The sequence below is a fragment of the Sebastes fasciatus genome, chromosome 12 (assembly GCF_043250625.1).
Source record: "Sebastes fasciatus isolate fSebFas1 chromosome 12, fSebFas1.pri, whole genome shotgun sequence".
NCBI classification, from domain to species: Eukaryota; Metazoa; Chordata; class Actinopteri; order Perciformes; family Sebastidae; genus Sebastes; species Sebastes fasciatus.
Window position 1 is genome coordinate 11,171,225 of NC_133806.1, and position 18,286 is coordinate 11,189,510.

The 18,286-nt window shown below is 38.6% G+C and overlaps 2 protein-coding genes across 2 annotated transcripts; both read right to left on the reverse strand.

Annotated features, from left to right (window-relative positions):
- Nucleotides 1–3,688: 3,688 nt before the first annotated feature.
- On the reverse strand, nucleotides 3,689–12,369 carry oscp1b (organic solute carrier partner 1b). The gene is made up of 10 exons (XM_074653096.1): nucleotides 11,995–12,369; nucleotides 9,978–10,132; nucleotides 9,355–9,522; nucleotides 7,983–8,063; nucleotides 7,767–7,870; nucleotides 7,149–7,277; nucleotides 6,732–6,801; nucleotides 6,340–6,479; nucleotides 6,144–6,207; nucleotides 3,689–4,720 (listed from the first exon to the last, which is right to left on the reverse strand). The coding sequence occupies exons 1-10, from the start codon at nucleotides 12,104–12,106 to the stop codon at nucleotides 4,601–4,603; spliced, it is 1,143 nt and encodes a 380-aa protein (XP_074509197.1). The 5' UTR covers nucleotides 12,107–12,369; the 3' UTR covers nucleotides 3,689–4,600.
- A 790-nt stretch (nucleotides 12,370–13,159) lies between these two features.
- Nucleotides 13,160–16,720, reverse strand: LOC141778697 (cornifelin homolog). The gene is made up of 4 exons (XM_074653098.1): nucleotides 16,582–16,720; nucleotides 15,505–15,653; nucleotides 15,252–15,388; nucleotides 13,160–14,437 (listed from the first exon to the last, which is right to left on the reverse strand). Exons 2-4 carry the CDS (start codon nucleotides 15,614–15,616, stop codon nucleotides 14,339–14,341), a joined length of 348 nt encoding a protein of 115 aa, XP_074509199.1. The 5' UTR covers nucleotides 15,617–15,653; nucleotides 16,582–16,720; the 3' UTR covers nucleotides 13,160–14,338.
- Between the last annotated feature and the right edge of the window lie 1,566 nt (nucleotides 16,721–18,286).

Consider the following 18,286-nt stretch of genomic DNA (forward strand, 5'->3'; position numbering starts at 1 on the left):
TTGTTGTGCTATACATAAAATGAAGGATACCTGTATGTGCATGTGTACAGTATATGTGTTTAAGAGTATATGTCATCTAGCCTCATTCAATGCCAAACACACACCCATTATCCACATCACATCACACACACACACTATTCAACCTGCTTTTATCCCCTTGTGTTGTTTTTGTTTTGTTTTTGTACTTTGTTATTTGTCTTTCTCTGTATAATATATTTTGGTCTTTTTTATATATGGACCTGCACATGTCTTCACTTGTTTTGTAATCACTTTAAAACACACACTGATGATGAAATTCTTTGCATAATAAATAAAAGTTGCTAAATAACAGACATTAAATCATTGTTGTCTGTACGGGAAAAGTTTATTAATAATAATAATAATAATAATAATACTAATACTAATAAATTGTATTTATATAGCACTTTTCTAAAAACTCAAAGACACTTTACATAGATAAAAAGATGATAAAACAAGGACATCATAAAAAAAATATAAAAGACACAATATTAATTACACATTAAAAGCAGTTCTAAAAAGGACACTTAATACATTTACATTTTACATTTCTAGTAAATGTGTTGCGCACTGATGATGAAATTCTTTGCATGATAATAAATAAAAGTTGCTAAATGACAGACATTACATCATTTGTTGTTTGTATGGGAAAAAGTTTAATACTTTAAGATTAAGATTGTTGTGCTACAAATAAAAGGAAGGATATCTGTATGTGTGTGTGTGTGTAGATATGTGTGCATGTGTACACTATATGTGTTTAAGAGGAGATATATGTCATATATGACCATCTAGCCTCATTCAATGCCAAACACACACCCATTATCCACATCACATCACACCACATCATGTCTGTTTTTTTTTCCTAGTAAATGGTGTTGTTGCACACTGATGATGAAATTATTTTGCATAATAATAAAAGTTGCTAAATGACAGACATTACATCATTGTTGTCTGTATGGCACAACAATCATGAAACAAGATAACTTGCAAATATCAGTGTGGACATACAATGCCATAGTTATTTATAATAAATTCCAAGCCCACATGAAAATTATCATGGGATAAACACATACAGAGAGTGGTAACTAAAATGGGAAACAGTTTATCTGTAATTAAGAGATGGGCAAAATATCTGACACAACAAACAATTAAACAAGTAATTCAAGCTTTGGTTTTATCTCATCTGGATTATTGCTCTGCAGTTTGGTCCAATACTTCATCAAGTAATATAAGAAAACTGCAACTGGTCCAGAATAAAGCGGCAAGTGTAGCTCTTTCTTGTGGGTGGAGAACAAATGTTCTTAAAATGCATAAATGTCTCTCTTGGTTTGAAGTGAGAAATAGATTGCTGTATCCATTGAAGGTTTTCATTAAGAATGTTATAACAACAAAGACTCCATTTATTTTTTATAAAAAACTATCCTTTAGTACAGATACACACAATTATTCCACAAGGCATGCTGCTGCAGGTTGTTTTACTTTACCAAGATCCAAAACCAAATCAGGTCAAAGTACAGCAATATACAAAGCAATGCAAGAATGGAATTCACTCCCAAATCATATTACACAACAAAATACCATATATGGTTTTAAAAAAAACTGCAAATTAAGAACTTAGATAAGCTCTACAAATAAATCTGCCACGAAAAGCTCTTAAAACACATGCTGAAGTCATCAGAACTGATGCTACATTTAATAAAAAAAAAAGTGTATCCCTTAAAATATAATAATAGAGCAATATAACATGCAATGGACTTCATCTTCAATCCCACCTAAATCACATAAAACAGGTTTTTTTCTCAAATAAAACAGCCTTTTCTCTTCAGGGAAACCATTGAACCTACCTGTTTCTATAACAAAATGTAATTTACCTGATTGTAACTGCACATGGAGTTTTTTGACTGTTTTTTTCATAGAATTGATTTTTTAATGAGACACATATTGCACTTCATTCACGTTAACCATATGAGTTTAATTAGTATGTCATCTGATAAAAAACATTAGATTTTCAATATTTGAGACTACTCAAGTATACTTCTTTTAAACTTGAAATAAGAGAATATACTTTCAGTTTACTTTTTTATGTACTTATCAGATCTATACTTAACAAAAGTATACATACTTGGCTCATACTGACAAGTATACAGAAAAGTTTAAGTATACTTGTCTTATAGGCCTACTTGTACTTAGTATTTTGATATACTTAAAACAAGTATAACTAAGTATTCTTGCCTTATAGCGTACAGAAAGGTACACTTGGCTTGTAGTTGTGCTTACTTTTTGATAGAGTAGACTATTAAAGTGTTAACCACCAATTCAGCGCACTAAAAAGTCTATTTCATACTCATTTACTCAGCAAGCATTTTTTTGTATGACAGTGACATTTAGTGAAGCCCACTTCTGTTCCCAATTTAGACTCCCCGATTCATCTTAATTCCACCCACATACCAGTTTCAAACCAGTGGGCAGGTGTGACAGACAGAGAGGGCAACCGAAATGGCAGAGGCTTATTTGAGTTGCTCTCGTCTTCCTGCATTGACTCAGCAGAGCATATGCCCCCGGCCACATGAAACACTTGTCAGCCTGTGGCTTTACAGTCTCCTGCCCACAATTTTTAAAGAGGAAACTGAATCATAGCTGAAAATGCAAGGTCTGTGAGAGAGAAGCATGTTTTAGTGGCTCTTTTGGCATGTTTAGGGAAGCTAAGGTTTAGTGGACTTTAAAGACTTTTTCTTTGCAATTCATATTTTTCAAGTCTTGTACTTTTTAAATTTTGTAAGTTAAACATCTCTTTAAATAAGTGACTTTTATTTATTATCTTAGAAATCACATTTATATTGTTTTTGAATATACCACTAAAATAAAATCCTGGTAATTAAATAAGGAATCTTGTAAATCTTGGTGGTAAAATGTTGTTTTCTAGTGAGCTTGGTGCACCCTTGCAGGACGACTGGCATGAGCTCTGGTTTCTGTTTGTTTTGCAGGTAGCTTGTATCCTCAGGGCACGTTACGTTTGTTGTCTCTCCTTTGCCAAGATTATTCAGAAGACCTCACCAGAATCCTCCTCCCCCGGATCAATTCAGAGTAATGTCTCAGCATGTTTTGCCTGCATGGTATGCATCATGTTCGTGTGTGTTGACTGGGGTAGTGCAGACTATCAGTCTCACTTTGACCCGTCTGCATGTCAGACTGCACACAAACATCTTGTGTACAGATAGCTGTTGCCACAGCAATTCTTATTGTAGGTCTGTGCTGGAGGACAGGGGATTCCATTCAAGCATATTGCTTTTAATGTTGTGTTTTGATGGTTAAATATGTAAATATAGATAAACATAATCAATCACACATGTTGTTTTACGTTTCAATGAATCCCACATCCCTATGGCAATTAGCGATAAAAAAAACAAAACTTGATCGCCTATCATCTTTTTGGTGCATTTGTTTAAAAGGCAGCATGACTGGATACTAAATGGCACTATGGCAATGAGTGGTAGTCACTTTGGACAGACCATATACAGTACATGGTGTTTAGAAAAGGTCAGACATCTCCCCCTACTGTTAAATCTTTTCAACTACAACAAGCTGTTACAAGCTTCATGCCATTATTAACACTCAATTGCATCAGTACCAAAGCCGATGATGCAGTTCATACAATAACATGTGCAAAAACTATTTTTTCATCTATTTATTAAAAATACTACATTGCACATTCAACAATTTAACAACTGTAGCAATATGCACTTCCCTATACACATAGATTTATACATTCAAATAAATACAGTATGCAATAAACATATTTACATATTAGACAATTACTTATATATATATCATAATAACGCACTCATCAATGAGCACATTTCTGGGCTACAATTCCACACTAGATGGTAGTGAAAAATGCCTCACAAGTTGCTCCTCATACTGTTTTAAGGTAGTACAGTGTGATGCAAGATAAACTTGCCAAAATAAAGATTTGAGGAAATTTGAATCACAGTAGAAAGAGCACTTGGGTTTCCTCCGATTCCCTCGCAATATCATCACTTGTTCATTAGAATAAAGCAGAAGTTAACAAAATCCCTTTTCCCACTGTGTAACATGGAATTATGGACTATAAAGCATCAGATCAACTAAAACTGAGATGCATTATTAAAAGTTAAATGACATTGTGAATGTATTTTGCGTACAGCCCGACTGTGATTTTAAAAATGCATCATCCTACAAACAGATGTTTTGCTATTACCACGTGTTACACATGTTCAACAAGCTGATCGAGGCCCGCTGTATATTCTGATGCACTGAAACTATTTTATGCTTGCAGCAAACATACTATTACAGTGTATTACAGCTTACAGCTCAGCTCGCCACATTCTTTGTTGTTCTTGTTGTTAACTATGCAAATTTCAAATTCCATGCAATCAATGGAAACACCTGCTCACATCTGCATTTTAATAGCACCCAGAGAAGACTGGCTGCATGTGAGGTTGCTGCAGTGTATACGCAGGTACAGGCAGCAGACTGGTCTACAGTGGACTGTTAGCGATGCATCGTGCCCCACCCGCTGGACATTTCTGTCAGGGTGACCATGTCACAGGCCGTCCATCATGGCCAGAAGGTCGTCCCCTTTGCTGCTGACGCCGGGAGATTGATCTTCAGTCTCTGTGAAATCCCCCATGATCTTGGCCAGCTCTGCGTTGGCCTGCTGGTCCTGAAAGACAAAGGCCCTGTTCAGACCTGGCATTAACATGCATCTTGGGTGATCCGATCACAAGCGGACATCCGTCAATCGCAGTGCTAGCCTGGTCGTCACAAGGACTTCTTATACCTCATTACAGTAAATCCTGTTAGTCTGGCAAAGCCTCACATCTCTGATCATTAACCTTAAGCCTATCATTGAGATAAGTAACATTTGACCCAGAGTTCAATCACGGGGGTTGCTTATCAAGGTTAAAAGATACCCTACCAGCTGTGAGGCTGACAGATTTGGCGAGTACAGACTACAAGATTTTCACCCACGATTTGTCCATCCTAGATAAACCTCTTAGATCTGAGATGAAAAACCCTTGAGTCAAGCGGTTTTGAGATGGGTCCTGCCCACGTCGCAAGCTGTCCCCCAGACACTACATCAGTTTCTAGAGGTACAGTGTGTAGGATTCGGCAACCAACTGAGTACCCTTCCATTCACTCCTCCCTTTCCAAGACTGTGGTAACGTGAGCCCGCTGAGTGCAAAACCGCAGTTTCACAAGCGTGCCGTAGACTACGGTGGCCTTCAGGTAACATAAAAACACAAAAGGCTCTCTCTAGAACCAGTGTTTGGTTTGTCCGTTCTGGGCTACTGTAGAAACATGGTGGAGCAACATGGCGGACTCCCTGAAGAGGACCGCTCCTTATGTAGATATAAACAGCTCATTTTAAGCTGACGGAACCACGATTCTTAATTAGTTATGAATATTATATGCTATTTCTGCTAATAGATCCACCAAAATGTTACACACTGTTCTCTTAAACATGTTAGATTTCATCATAGCCAAAAACAAGATGCACTTGTAGATGGGGCACCTTGCAGATGAGTCCGAGATGGGCAGAGAGCAGTATCCAACCAGAGGGAAGCAGACAGTTCAAAACAAACACCATAGCTACAAAGAAGGCGAATATGGGGACTAGCGTTCGGTGGATTGAGTGGACTCAAGAGATGGAGGGGACGCTCATTGTTTCTCAATGAACTCTGGCCCAACCAAGCTCCATCACTAGCCAGACGTAAACAAACCAGATGTTATTTCTGGTGAGTGACTTCTGTGTGTGTTTTCGACGACTACTACGATCATACAATGTCACAGATCTCTCCAACTAGAGTAATCTTGTAAATCAAATCCACCTTGTCTGAGATCACATGTGTAGTTTGTGCACCCTGACATCTACAGTATATGACAACAGTCAGGGACAAAAAAATGTCTTGTGGTCTGAGCAGCACAGCAACTCTGAGATTTTCAGACTCTTGTAGTCTGCACTCGCCCTTAGATGACAGATGACTGACAGTATGGTCAGAGTTTTTGTCACTAAATGTGCACAAATACTGGATTTTGGATTATTTCATACTAAACGTTTGTGAGGACAGATAACTAAGCTTTACCTTTGTTGCTTGGATGTTTATGACTCCATATGAAAGGCCATCTGGTCTTGATATTAATGCCTCTCTGTGATAAAAAAAAGAAGTTGCAATGTTAGTTTTGAGTAATTAAAACGGGTTAAATCATTTTAGTAGCAGTTTCATTTTCTCAAATGTCATACAACACATCGACACTGCACACACAAACAAGGGGACTCACTCTTCTTCCTCATCGGTAGCGAAGAGGTTGACTCGGAAACCGCTTTCTGCACTTCCTGGTTTCTGAACGTCTAACCCTCCCATTAACTTGGCTAACAGATTCAGCTCCTCTTTGGCCAAAGGGTTGGGAGCAGTGTTGACCTGTTGACACACATAGGCTTGTTTACTTCAGTATATTAGTGGTGAACTGGTTGTTTACAAGATTCTGCTATTGAGGATTAGGCACCAGGAAGCAGAGTATAGTTCTGGACCAGGGTCACTTCACCAGGTTCCTGCTCGTGTTATGTAGTGTGGATACGTATAGAGTTAAAAATGTAACTTGTATGCATGAAGTTCATGAACATTTTGTGCATTAATTAAATCATTAAAGTGCTGACAACGAAGCTGTTTCACCTTAGTGTGCTGAGCAGAATTTTTAGATGTTCCTGACATGTGCGTTTCCACTGGACGGCTCACACTGTACCTGAATGAAAAGATAAAAAAAAGAGAGAATGAACATTTCAATGCAACACAGTGCCGAAAGCGATCTGTCTACTCATCCAGTAGGCCTTATACTTTCACTGACAGGTGGGAAGTTCCAGGCATTTAATCCTCTTCAGGTTGTTCACACCGTAATTTGTTGAAATTATGTGATAACAAACCACATACGTTTAGATACAGGACTACACCATAAAGTTCAGTTGCCTTTGATTCAATACTTCTAAATATCTCATGACCTGGATGACAGAAAATCCTCATCAACCCACTGCCATTGCATAAATACAGTACCACTAAGTCATGTTCATGTGCATCTTTTGTACTTTTGCTTACATGTTTGTGCCTAGTTTGGTGACTCTGTCTCCAAATGTCTCGAAAGATCCCTTCCGGCTCGCAGTGGTATAGTTTCCTCCATTACTGAACTGCAGCCTGCTCACCTCTTCACCAGTGCAGCTAAATATCCTGCAATTACCAGATACAAAAACACAAAATATCATGGACAAGCATGTTTTTAATACCTTTTTTATGCACAGCAATTTTGAATGTCTTTTCCTGTGATGAAAGTAGTTCCCTGTGTAACCCTTAACACCTGTGTTGCTTTGAATACTTTAAGACTGTTGAAGCTCAGATGCTGTACATGTAAGCTTGTCTCGTCGATGCATTAAATGTACATTCAATCCTTAAGTAATTTGATCCAAGCTAAACATACGACGCATCTAAAATTAGAATGTAAATGCTTGTTCAACAAAACCTTTGTAATGCTATTAGCTGCAGATAGGCCTACCTAACGTAAGATTACAGTGTCTGCGTGAGATCAGCAAAAAGAAACAAACATTAAAGATCATTGGAAGGACCAAAGATACATTTTACAATCCAAGCCAGTTGTTTGAACTCAGTCATTTCCATCATTCTTTAGAGTGAAGGTTGTTTGGGTCTGAGTGACAGCGGTACCTTATCAAGCCAGGGACTTGTGTTCCATAAGGCACAGGACCACTGGTGGGAAGCACGAAGCGGCCATTTGAGTTCTGCACTTTATCCTTGAGGAAAATAGACACCTGGCATACAAGAAAACATAAAAACAGGCTTGTGAGGAAAATAAAACAAAACATAATATTATCCAGTTTATTCTCTCCCCATGATTCAAATTTGCGAGCATAATGGACTTACTCTTATATGCATGTCTTGGAAGAAGATAAGGAGAGTTTGTCTGATCAGCTGGAATTCTCCACTGGACAATGTTGTATACATCTAAAAATAAAAAAAAGTGAAATTGAAAAGTAACTTCATTAAACCAGCAATGACAAAAACATAACTAGACAGCATATCTATGTATATATACATTTCTTCCTTTATTAAAGATGCAGTGTGTAGGACCTGGCAGCATCTAGTGGTGAGGTTGCAGATTGCAACCAACTGAAGCCTCTCCTGTGTGCAAAGCGTTTAGGAGAACTATGGTAACCGACGTGAAAACGCGAACGTCCCTCTCTAGAGCCAGTTGTTGTAAGAGTAGCTTTGGTCATTTGGAGCAGTCAATGCGTAGAGTGTGTGTGTGTGTGTGTACATAGGAACCCCTAAATGTTTCACACTGTTCCTTTAATGTTAAACATTATCCCATTTAACCTAATCGTACAATAACAAGCACTGTAAAACTGTTGCTCCGACACTGACAGAACATGTGCAGTCATAGTGTAGCTCAATGTATGTGATTATAATCCAAATGGTTTAAAGTGATGGCAGCATAGATGATACTGAATCAGGGAAGTACATCAAATAAGTCACTGACATTTAAATAGCTTCTATTAAATGCTTATGTTGTTGAATTGGATGGTTTTCTCTTGGTCATTATGACTGGTCTGATATGTGGACCTTCATACTGTTTATGGTCATAAGACTATGACACTGCTAACATTGATGTGTGTTTCCTCTTCCTGGCCATATTTGCACTAGATGGCAGTTTTTTAAATCCTGTTTGGTGACACATGGCGAGTCATTGCTTTTCCTCAGTTATGAGGGTGTAAAGTCAGTTCTATAGGCATTATAGACACATACCTGACTATGTATGACTTTTTCTTTATAACCTCCGGGTGGTTATGTTTTCGGTTCAGTTTTTTTTTTTTTTTGTTTGTCAGCAGGTTTCCGGAAAAACCACTTGCCCAATTTTCATGAAACTTGGTGGAAGGGTGTAGCATGGGCCAAGGACTAACCCATTACATTTTGGAGCAGATCCGAATCACACTAACGCGGATACATTAATTATTTTTCACTTTTGTTAACATTTGCCAATGCACTTTTGTTGCGTTGGCAGAGGTCTGCGCTCTCTGAGTGCCCCTTCTAGTTCATCTTGGTAAACCTCGCCACGTTTGGAGGCCTTTTTAAATTCTACCTCTTTTTAAATTTGACCTAGATAACACACCCCACCCCCAAAAAAAATCAAAGATCTTGCAGCACACTGCAGGAAACCCCAACAAGCCATGTGTAATGTCGCTACCCACTCCTGTCCATAACAAATGTAAGGAGAGTGAAGTCACATGTGTCAAACCTCTATGAGCTGTCGGTATGTCTCATCAACCTGGCCAAGGATGCTGGGAGTGTCTTTCACAAAGTCTTTGATTGCATCCATGTGGTTGAAGGAGACAAGGAGGATGTCCTTGGGTCGGGGACAGAGAAGCACCTGGTACTTGAAGGCCATGGTCATCAGGTCATATAGCTGTGAGGAGGGACACACACACACACACACATGCATGACTTCACTGACTCATCCATCAAAATAAAAATCAGTCTTGTTGTATAATAAACAGCAGAGGGAGCCACATACGGTGTTTAAGATATGAATCGCTCGATACTTCAGAATTACTGCTATGCTTCAAGGCAACAAAATGATCCAATATTTACATACTTGTGATATGACTGTAAAACATTGGCTGCTGTGTAGATTTATCTAACGTAGATCTGAAGCATACTAATCTGCTGTGTATACTGAGGAGGCTGTAAAAACAAAACTGTGCAGTTGATGAGAATGTGATTAATGTGTGGATAACTCTTGTGTACTGAAGTGAAAATTCAAATTAGATGGAGAAAAAAAGGAGCAGAACAATTCAGCATGTGCATGACACAACACAGTATAGAGGTGTACAGGCTACATCTGTATACCTGATGACTTACCTTGTCCATGCTAGCTTGGTTGAGTCTCATTATTGAGGCATGGGCCAGCCTGTCGAACACGGTCCGCAGGGCCTTTTTGGAGTAAAGCTCCTGTGGCTTGAAAAGCTCTTCTAGGAACTTCTTGTTGAACATGGTGGTGATGATGTCATTCATAACTAGTCAGGTAAACAGAAAAGTCCACAAAGAGTTAACTGAGTTTAAACAAATGGAGGCTACTTTCTTTCCACACTGTAGGCTCAGAAGCAGGCAGCATCCTATACTATATGTTGGCAAAAAACATTTCATCCCAAGCCTATCCCAGCGGCCCTAATAAAGCAGCAGCGTGGAAAGCCATCAGCATATGTCCTACTTGGTAGCAGGGCGATAGCGAGATAGGAAATATTTGTGTTGACACTCACCTCAGAAATGTTTTCAATCACTGTTGCAATTTGCACACAATCACTGTTGTGAGTGTAAGAGGTCAAACCTCATAGGGTAACTTCACTTTTTTCCAAAATATTTCACAAGCTTTTTATTGGCTCAAGGGTGAAGAAAATAAACTTGTTTAACACAGTGAGGTGTTAGTGCAATGCACTATTTCTTTTAGGTAAGAGACAATATTATGTAGTGATTGTAGTGATGTAGTGATTATCTTATGGCATATAGGCCTGCGTGGTAGCTTCTAATGCTCTGAAATTTACAGATATTGATCACTGTTTTGAAAACAACTCATTGTTATTGTGGCTATGAAGGCCCTTATTATAACCAATAAAGTCTGAGGCCAGGACCTGAGCATTTGAGTGACCCAACCACTTACATGATGTATCCGGGTGCATCTGTGCATGATGAGGTCTCATCTGCTGTTTCATCAGCACGTTGCTTCAGTCTAAGCCAAAAGCAGAGCAGAGAGCTACTAATGCATCAGTGCATGATTATGCTGAAGCTCAGTAATAATAATACCTCTCCTTCTGTCATCGTCTATCCAGCCAGCTATTGTGGAAACTTTAAAGAGTTAAAAGAAGATGAAATTCTGAAAACCAGATTGCTGAAAGACAAAAGGCTTGACCAATGTTGTTGTATTCAGGCTACTACATTTGCATATATGTTAAATTTCTACATAGAACAGAGCAGTTTCACATTTATTGACAATGGAGAATTGGGAATTAGCTAGCTACACATTGAAAGATGCACTGGGCCTCCAATTACAGTGTCCCATGCAACAGCAACCGCTATGATGTTATCATATCATCCTCCCATCCCGGACACCATCTCTTCCAGACTCTGCCATCTGGCAGGAGGTTAAGGTCCATCAGGACCAAAACCTCACGCCATAAAAACAGTTTTTTCCCCATGGCAGTGTGGCTCTCCAACAGCCTCTCCGCCCATTGTTGTTGTTTTATAACTTATTTTGTATATTGTATATTGGTAGAATTCATTTTTTTAATTCTTATTTTATTCTAACGTTTTTATCTAATCTTTTGTTATTATACTGCTTACTTGCACCAACAAAAACCAAAGCAAATTCCTAGTGTATACCTCTGACACCTGCCAATAAACACGATTCTGATTCTGATTTACAAAGACAACCAGTTGACTTCATGTTAACTCTACACTTGGCTTGACTTTCTTTGAATTTATTGAAACAACAGAAACCAGTGTTGTTGCAATTGTTGTGTGTTGTTGTGGTTTTTTTTGTTCTTCTTCTTTGAGGTATTTATTTATTTAGTCTTATCTATTATTTTATTTATTTTTTTGTTAGATAAGTGAAATACATGAAATGTCATGTCTCTCTTTCTTTGAAATTCTGACTAAACATTTCATTGTATAATGTAATTATTAATATTGTTAGTCTGTCTGTATATGTATATATGTAAAATTCAATAAAAATATTACTAATAAATACATTTTATATATAAACAAACAAACAGTAAACGGACCAACCGGGTGAATATGAATGTGTAGTTATGTCAGTGTGAACTGCAGGGTGACATCTGTGTTGTTGTTGTTGTCTGGATAGCTGCTAAGCTAAGCTAGCTACCTTTCTTAGCTTTGTCAGCAGGGATGTTCTGAGCTCGGAGCCGCTGGTCCAGGATGTACAGCATCTCTCCGCCGAGGTTGATGAACAGCAGAGGCAGAGTTCTTGAAGACATGACGGTATTTGGATGGTTAAATCTCTCCAGAAAACGAAGGCAGCTAGTTAGAGGTTGTAGCTAGCTAGCTCGGATGCTTGCTGGTCTGTCTGTTTGTTAAAGCCTCCTCTGGTTGCTAGGCCACGAAGCTAACAGCCAATCAGCGCTTGTTGTGCGTTATGACGTCAACTAGTGATGGTAATTTCGGCTCTTTTTAGTGAGCCAGATCATTTGGCTCAACTCACCAAGAAGAGCCGGCTCTTTCAGCTCCCAAACGGCTCTTCATTTTACCACTTCTGTCTTTTTTATAGTTCAGCCAAATTTAGCTTTAGCTGTTTTGACCTATGATTAGAACGTGAGCAGATATATCACTTAAATGATTCAACATAATTATACTAAACCTTATAATTTCCAGAATACCATAATTTTACATGCTGCTTCGTTTCCGACTGTCACTCACCTTGTCTGCTATTCGCGCACCACACTCTCTTTCTCTCCCTCCTGCTCTGTACCTGTAGACCGTCAGCGTGCCGCGCATCCCCGCCCCTCCCTGCTTGATGGTATGATCCTTGTCTGTCATCACCTGATTGGTCGCAGGGACGTCATTAACACAAAATTCAGTCACAGTCAGTGCATGGAGTGCCCGTGGCGCGGAGAAAATTGTCCTATCATTCTACCTTGAATTAATAAAAAAAAAAAGAACGATAAGAGCCGGCTCTCGGAAGAGAGCCGGCTCTTATCGTTCACTTAAAAGATCCGGCTCTTTGAACCGGCTCGTTCGTGACCGACACATCACTCGTGTGGAATGTTCAATTCTGGTTCAGTTTAACCACAGTGTGAATTATTACAGGGGTATACTTATATATTTTTTTGTTTCTACTACAACATGTTCAGATGCTTTAATGTTCAAAAAACACTTAACTTTTCTCATACCGGCTGTGCTGCAGCACCTCTTTTCTCTTTTCTCTTTTGGTCTGCACTGTTGTGATTGGTCAACCGAACCAAAACTCTTTGGACTCCACTCCAGCTCTGCTCTTACTGGCTTTGTTTAAAGGTCCCATATTATACAAAAAGTGAGATTTTCATGTTTTTTTTATTATTATAAAGCAGGCTTAAGTCCTATATAAATGCTGTGAAAGTATCAAAGCACTCAATCCACAGAGAAATACACACAGCCGTATTCAGAAACTCTGTATTTGAAACAAGCTGTCAGGATTTCTGTCCATTTGTGATGTCACGAATATACAATATTTAGACCCTTGACACAATTTTAAACATAAACATTATAAATGTGTCCCAGTTTATTCCTGGTTGCAGTGTATGCGAATGACATCAGCTGACAGGAAGTACACATGGACCAAAGCTGTTGCCTAGCAACGCAATTCTGTTGCAATTCCGTCAAAATGCGCTAAAACAGAGCGTTTCAGACAGAGGGTAAATACAGGCATATTCAGGCAGACAGTATGAGGAAAATAAAGTTTTTTTTTAACATTACAGCATGTAAACATGTTCTAGTAGAAACACAAAATACAAGTATGAACCTGAAAATGAGCACTATATGGGACCTTTAAGGGCGTGCCAAACTAGCCGCTAGGCAGGTATTTTGCAAATGTGTTACTTGGTGACAGAAGAAAAGGCAGGACTTCAAGCAAGGCATGTCAGGCAGTTCAGGAGCTGTGTCTCTCTGGGGGAGAGTAACTCCCTCTTGGACGTTGTAACTTTGCAGACCTTTTACATGCACAAAAAACTATATAACACACTAAAGGAAAGGGGAAAAGCACTAAAGCATTATAGGTCCTCATTAAGGGGTCACCAGCCACAAAGGTTGGGAACCAGTGGTTTAAGATAGGATTTATATTCACTAAAAGCGGCTCATGTGGCTCATCAGAGCATAATTTCCTAAATTAAAAGGTAAATGAAATAATATTAAACAATCTTTTCTTATTATTATTGACAATGTTTTACAAAATGTTTCCTGCTGAAATGTAATAATCATGTTGTGAGTGACTAAACAATGCAGTTTATTTACAGCAATGCAGAGCAGCACTAGCACTTTGTCACACAGTAAGATAGGTATATATAAGGCTACAGGTAAGAAATGCATAATTCATTAACTGATCCTTCTTTGTGGTCTGCATGAAAGCTATAGGCCTGCTACAGAAATAAACAAATGACTTCCACAATAGCTGGACATCATCAACACTCAGAAAATACTGTATATAGGGGGCCAGAATCCTTTACGTCTTCTTAAGATTAAACTTCTCCATTCCTGATGCGGATTTCTCGCGCCATCCTGCAAGTCTCACATAGCCCGCAGAAAAAGGTCATCAGGGCATCGTTGATTATTGTTCCCTGTGGTTAAAAGATTGCAACAAAATCAAAACAGGGAACGCCAACCCCTCGATGAGGAAATGGACTTTCTCAATTGCAGGGAACACCCAAAGTTTCAGATGTTTATGAAATCTCTGTCTTTCATAAGAGCCACGTCATTGAAAACAGGTCAGTCTTCCTGTATGAGACTTACAGCCCCACCCAAATACAAGCAAGGGTCTTCTAGAGCAGTGACTCTCAAAGTGAGGTCCGTCAGGGTGTCCGCAAAATAATTTGCTATAAATTATAAAACTGTGCTTTATTATTAAAAAGTAAGTTTCTACAGACCATTTGCATCAATAAATAATAATAAAATAAAAAATAATAAATATTGTGTTCATTTCTTCCAGTCACGTTAGCTTTGGGCCGATAGAAACTCTGATATGATTGTGAAACACAGCAATACATTCATTATTTTTCTGTTGAAGCACTTATTGAAAGTCAGCTTTAGATTGGTAAGCTTAAGTTTAAAGTTTAATTTTGTCAAGTTGAGTCCAAATGCAATTTGAATAAAATTACCCTCTATTTATAAGTGATATTAACATGATCCAAATTTAAATATGTTTCTGTTTATCGCTATGAAACAAGTTTGAAATATTGAGTTTGAAAAGTTTTAGTATATAAATAGTTCCAATGGTATCTAAGCGTAAAAATGGTAGTTTGCTTAATAAATTTTACAATTATGAGGGGGTCCTTGGAGAATGTTCTCCCCTGTAAATGGTCCCTGGCCCCAAAAAGTTTGAGAACCCCTGTTCTAGAGAGTTTGGAATATACAATACGTATATGAGTAACTTACCTGAATGCCATAGGTCAGTCTCATATGAGTCCTAATGGCCGTTGTGCCACCTGGCACACAACCCAAGCAGCAGTTTTCTCCGTACTTATTTGCTGTGTAGCAGCTCAATATCGTTGGACAGCAACAACCGAGAGCACCTGCATAATAAAGTGTATTTCATTGTGAATTTTTGAAAGAAAAAAATATATGAAAGTGTGCCTAAGTGTGCCTAAGTGTGCCTTTGTCAATTTTAAGCATTTGCAATGGTACTCACAGATAAACCAGTCGCTGAAGCAGGAGCACAGGCCTGTGCTCCACTCTCCTGTTTGGACATTTGTCCCAAAACTGCCTGCGCCCGGTTGATGGGTGACCACTGGGTTCGACATTTTGGATTACTGGATCTGCTTCTTGCTTTTGATTTAGCTGCATATAAGAATATATTCAGCTGTTAGCACTGGAATATAACAAAAGTGCAGCTTGTTGCAGGTGGAAAAAGCTGCAGGAGAAATTACCTAAATCAATCTTTTTCTATGTGCCACAATTGTTTTCACATTTTTTTTCACGTGTACTTTCATGCGATATTCATTTCCAGAGTAGGAAATATCATAGTCGGACTTTTCATAGAATAATTCAGAGGTAAAGGTAGATACATTCTAGGGCTATCCATTGGAAAATAACTCTAAGACAGAATTCACGTGTTATTTATATCCTACATCAGCATTCATGAATCTCCCTGCAAAGCATGTAATGTATCAACACACGTTTCATGGACTTCTTCCTCAACACAGAATGAGACACAATAGTTCGGGGGTTTTAAGAGCTTTTGACACTAATTAAATGATAATTATTTTGCATGGTTCTTTAATATAAATACTTGTATTTTACAAAAATCCTTCACAGCTCAGTCGGTGTGTAACAACTCAGCTACAATTGTTGCTCGTGTCTCAAACTTGACTTTAAAATGTGCGAATATTTAAAGAATGACATCTTGTAAAATTTTTGATTTTTTCTCTTTAGGAACATTATTTTGTGTACAGTCTATAGGACAGTACAAGATGAAAGTGTGGTATATAAAAGTAGGTTATTGTGACACAGACCTCACTAATTATGACCATGAGCCATGTAAACTATTACATGCATGCTACTGAACCTGAAGTACAAAAGGACATGTGACAGCCCATGTTATCTTGCATCAGTGCAGTCCAAAGGAGTTTATTGTGAATTCACAACTTGTTAAGAACAAAATATGAATGATTTGCAAATATGTTTAATGTGCAATATCAGTTTAACTGAATTAATAGTGACTTCTTAAGTTTAATCTACTGCGAGAGGAAAAATAGGTGTCACTTACCAGAAGAGTCTGTCAGTGTGCACTCCTGCTCAAACTGAGATGCTGCACACCACACAGGAAGCTGTGACGAGCTCGAGCTGTGAAATGCTGGTTGGCCAACAAACTGCTGTTTCTGGAGGATGACAGAGATCTGCGGTCGTTCACCGACAAACTTAGACGATTAACGAGAACTGCTGCTTTGCTTTGAGGCTGATAGTGGGTCTAATTACAAACAGATAGAGATCACTGGAACATGTATTGGTTAGGAGGTGCAGGCTGCAAATTAAATGGTCTTTCAATCTCACATTAGAACAACACAGTTCGGGGAATCGTATATGCTTTCATATAACACCAACAAATGCATCACGTCCCTGTTGTCATACAGCTTGAGGTTTTAATCAACCAACGTACTATGTCACCACTGCAGTTTGCAGCAAGAAGGGACAGGTTTACTCAAGATATGAATCGGCACAAAACCTCCTGCAGATGTAAAAACTTTCTGATTGACTAGGAAAGAGGTCATGTTTTCACCGGCGTTGGTTTGTTGGTTTGACCGTTTGGTGGATTTCTCCAAAAGTTCGCGATGGATTTGAATGAAATTGTTTTTGAGGGGTGGGGTGTGGCACAATAAAGAATCCATTAGATTTTGGTGGCGATCCGGATCATGATCCGTCTTCGGGAATTTTTTTTATAACTCTGCTCAGCCTGAACATTAACACCACAGGTTTTAAGACATGCCCAGTGGAAATGATGACGCGTTCATGACGCGTCACCCTGCCTCTTTCCTTCTGCCTGCAGACAGAGTGAAAGAGACAGAGCGGAGGGGTGGAGGGAGGGGGCAGACACCTGTAGATTCGGCGTTTTTTCACATTACACTCAGTGAAATTACAGTTGTGTTCGACCAAAGCACACTTGGTGATTGATAAAAAGAGTAACGACGATGGTTTAGGAGTTTTACTTTGTTTCTGTCCAGTTTGAATGAAGTGTTTTACGCTGCTCCGCTACATACAGCTGATCTCAACATAAACAACTAGAATGGTACTCAGAGAGCGCAGATCTCCGCCAAGCTACCCGAGTACGATTGCCAACTACTCTCCATGCAGCTTGCACCATCATCCACGTGTATTTTTGTTTATGTTGAGATCAGCTGTACGCAGCGTAGCGCCGTAAAACACTTCATTCAAACTGGACAGAAACAAAATAAAACTCACCTAAACCGTCGTAGTTACTCTTTCCAATAATCACCAAGTGTGAGGTGTTGTACTGGATCACATTATACAGTAAGATCCTTTTGGTATTTGGACACAATATGAGACATGTTGCAATATAATGCAGCATATCAACTTATACAGCCCCCAAAAATACTAATTTCATCAACACCTTTCTGGCAGTCAACAAAAATGTAACATTATAAGCTCCTCAAATGTCTTACTTTCTGCAACAATGTTGTAGTGGATTCATCATATTGTACAGGTGGTACAGTTAATGTTCCTAGTTCCTGTGTTATGGCTATTTTAAAGCCTTTTCTCTGCAAACATTTGACCTTAAGTCAATCAGTGTTTAAAAAGGTGAACCATACTGTAATATCAGAATATGCTCTTAAAGATACTGAAGGGTGTTAGTATAATGCAAACTCATAAAATTCTGTACATGGCCCTGCAAAAAAATGTCAAACCAGTACTGAAACACTGAGAACTACTAATATAGTGATTGATTGTTGGAGACA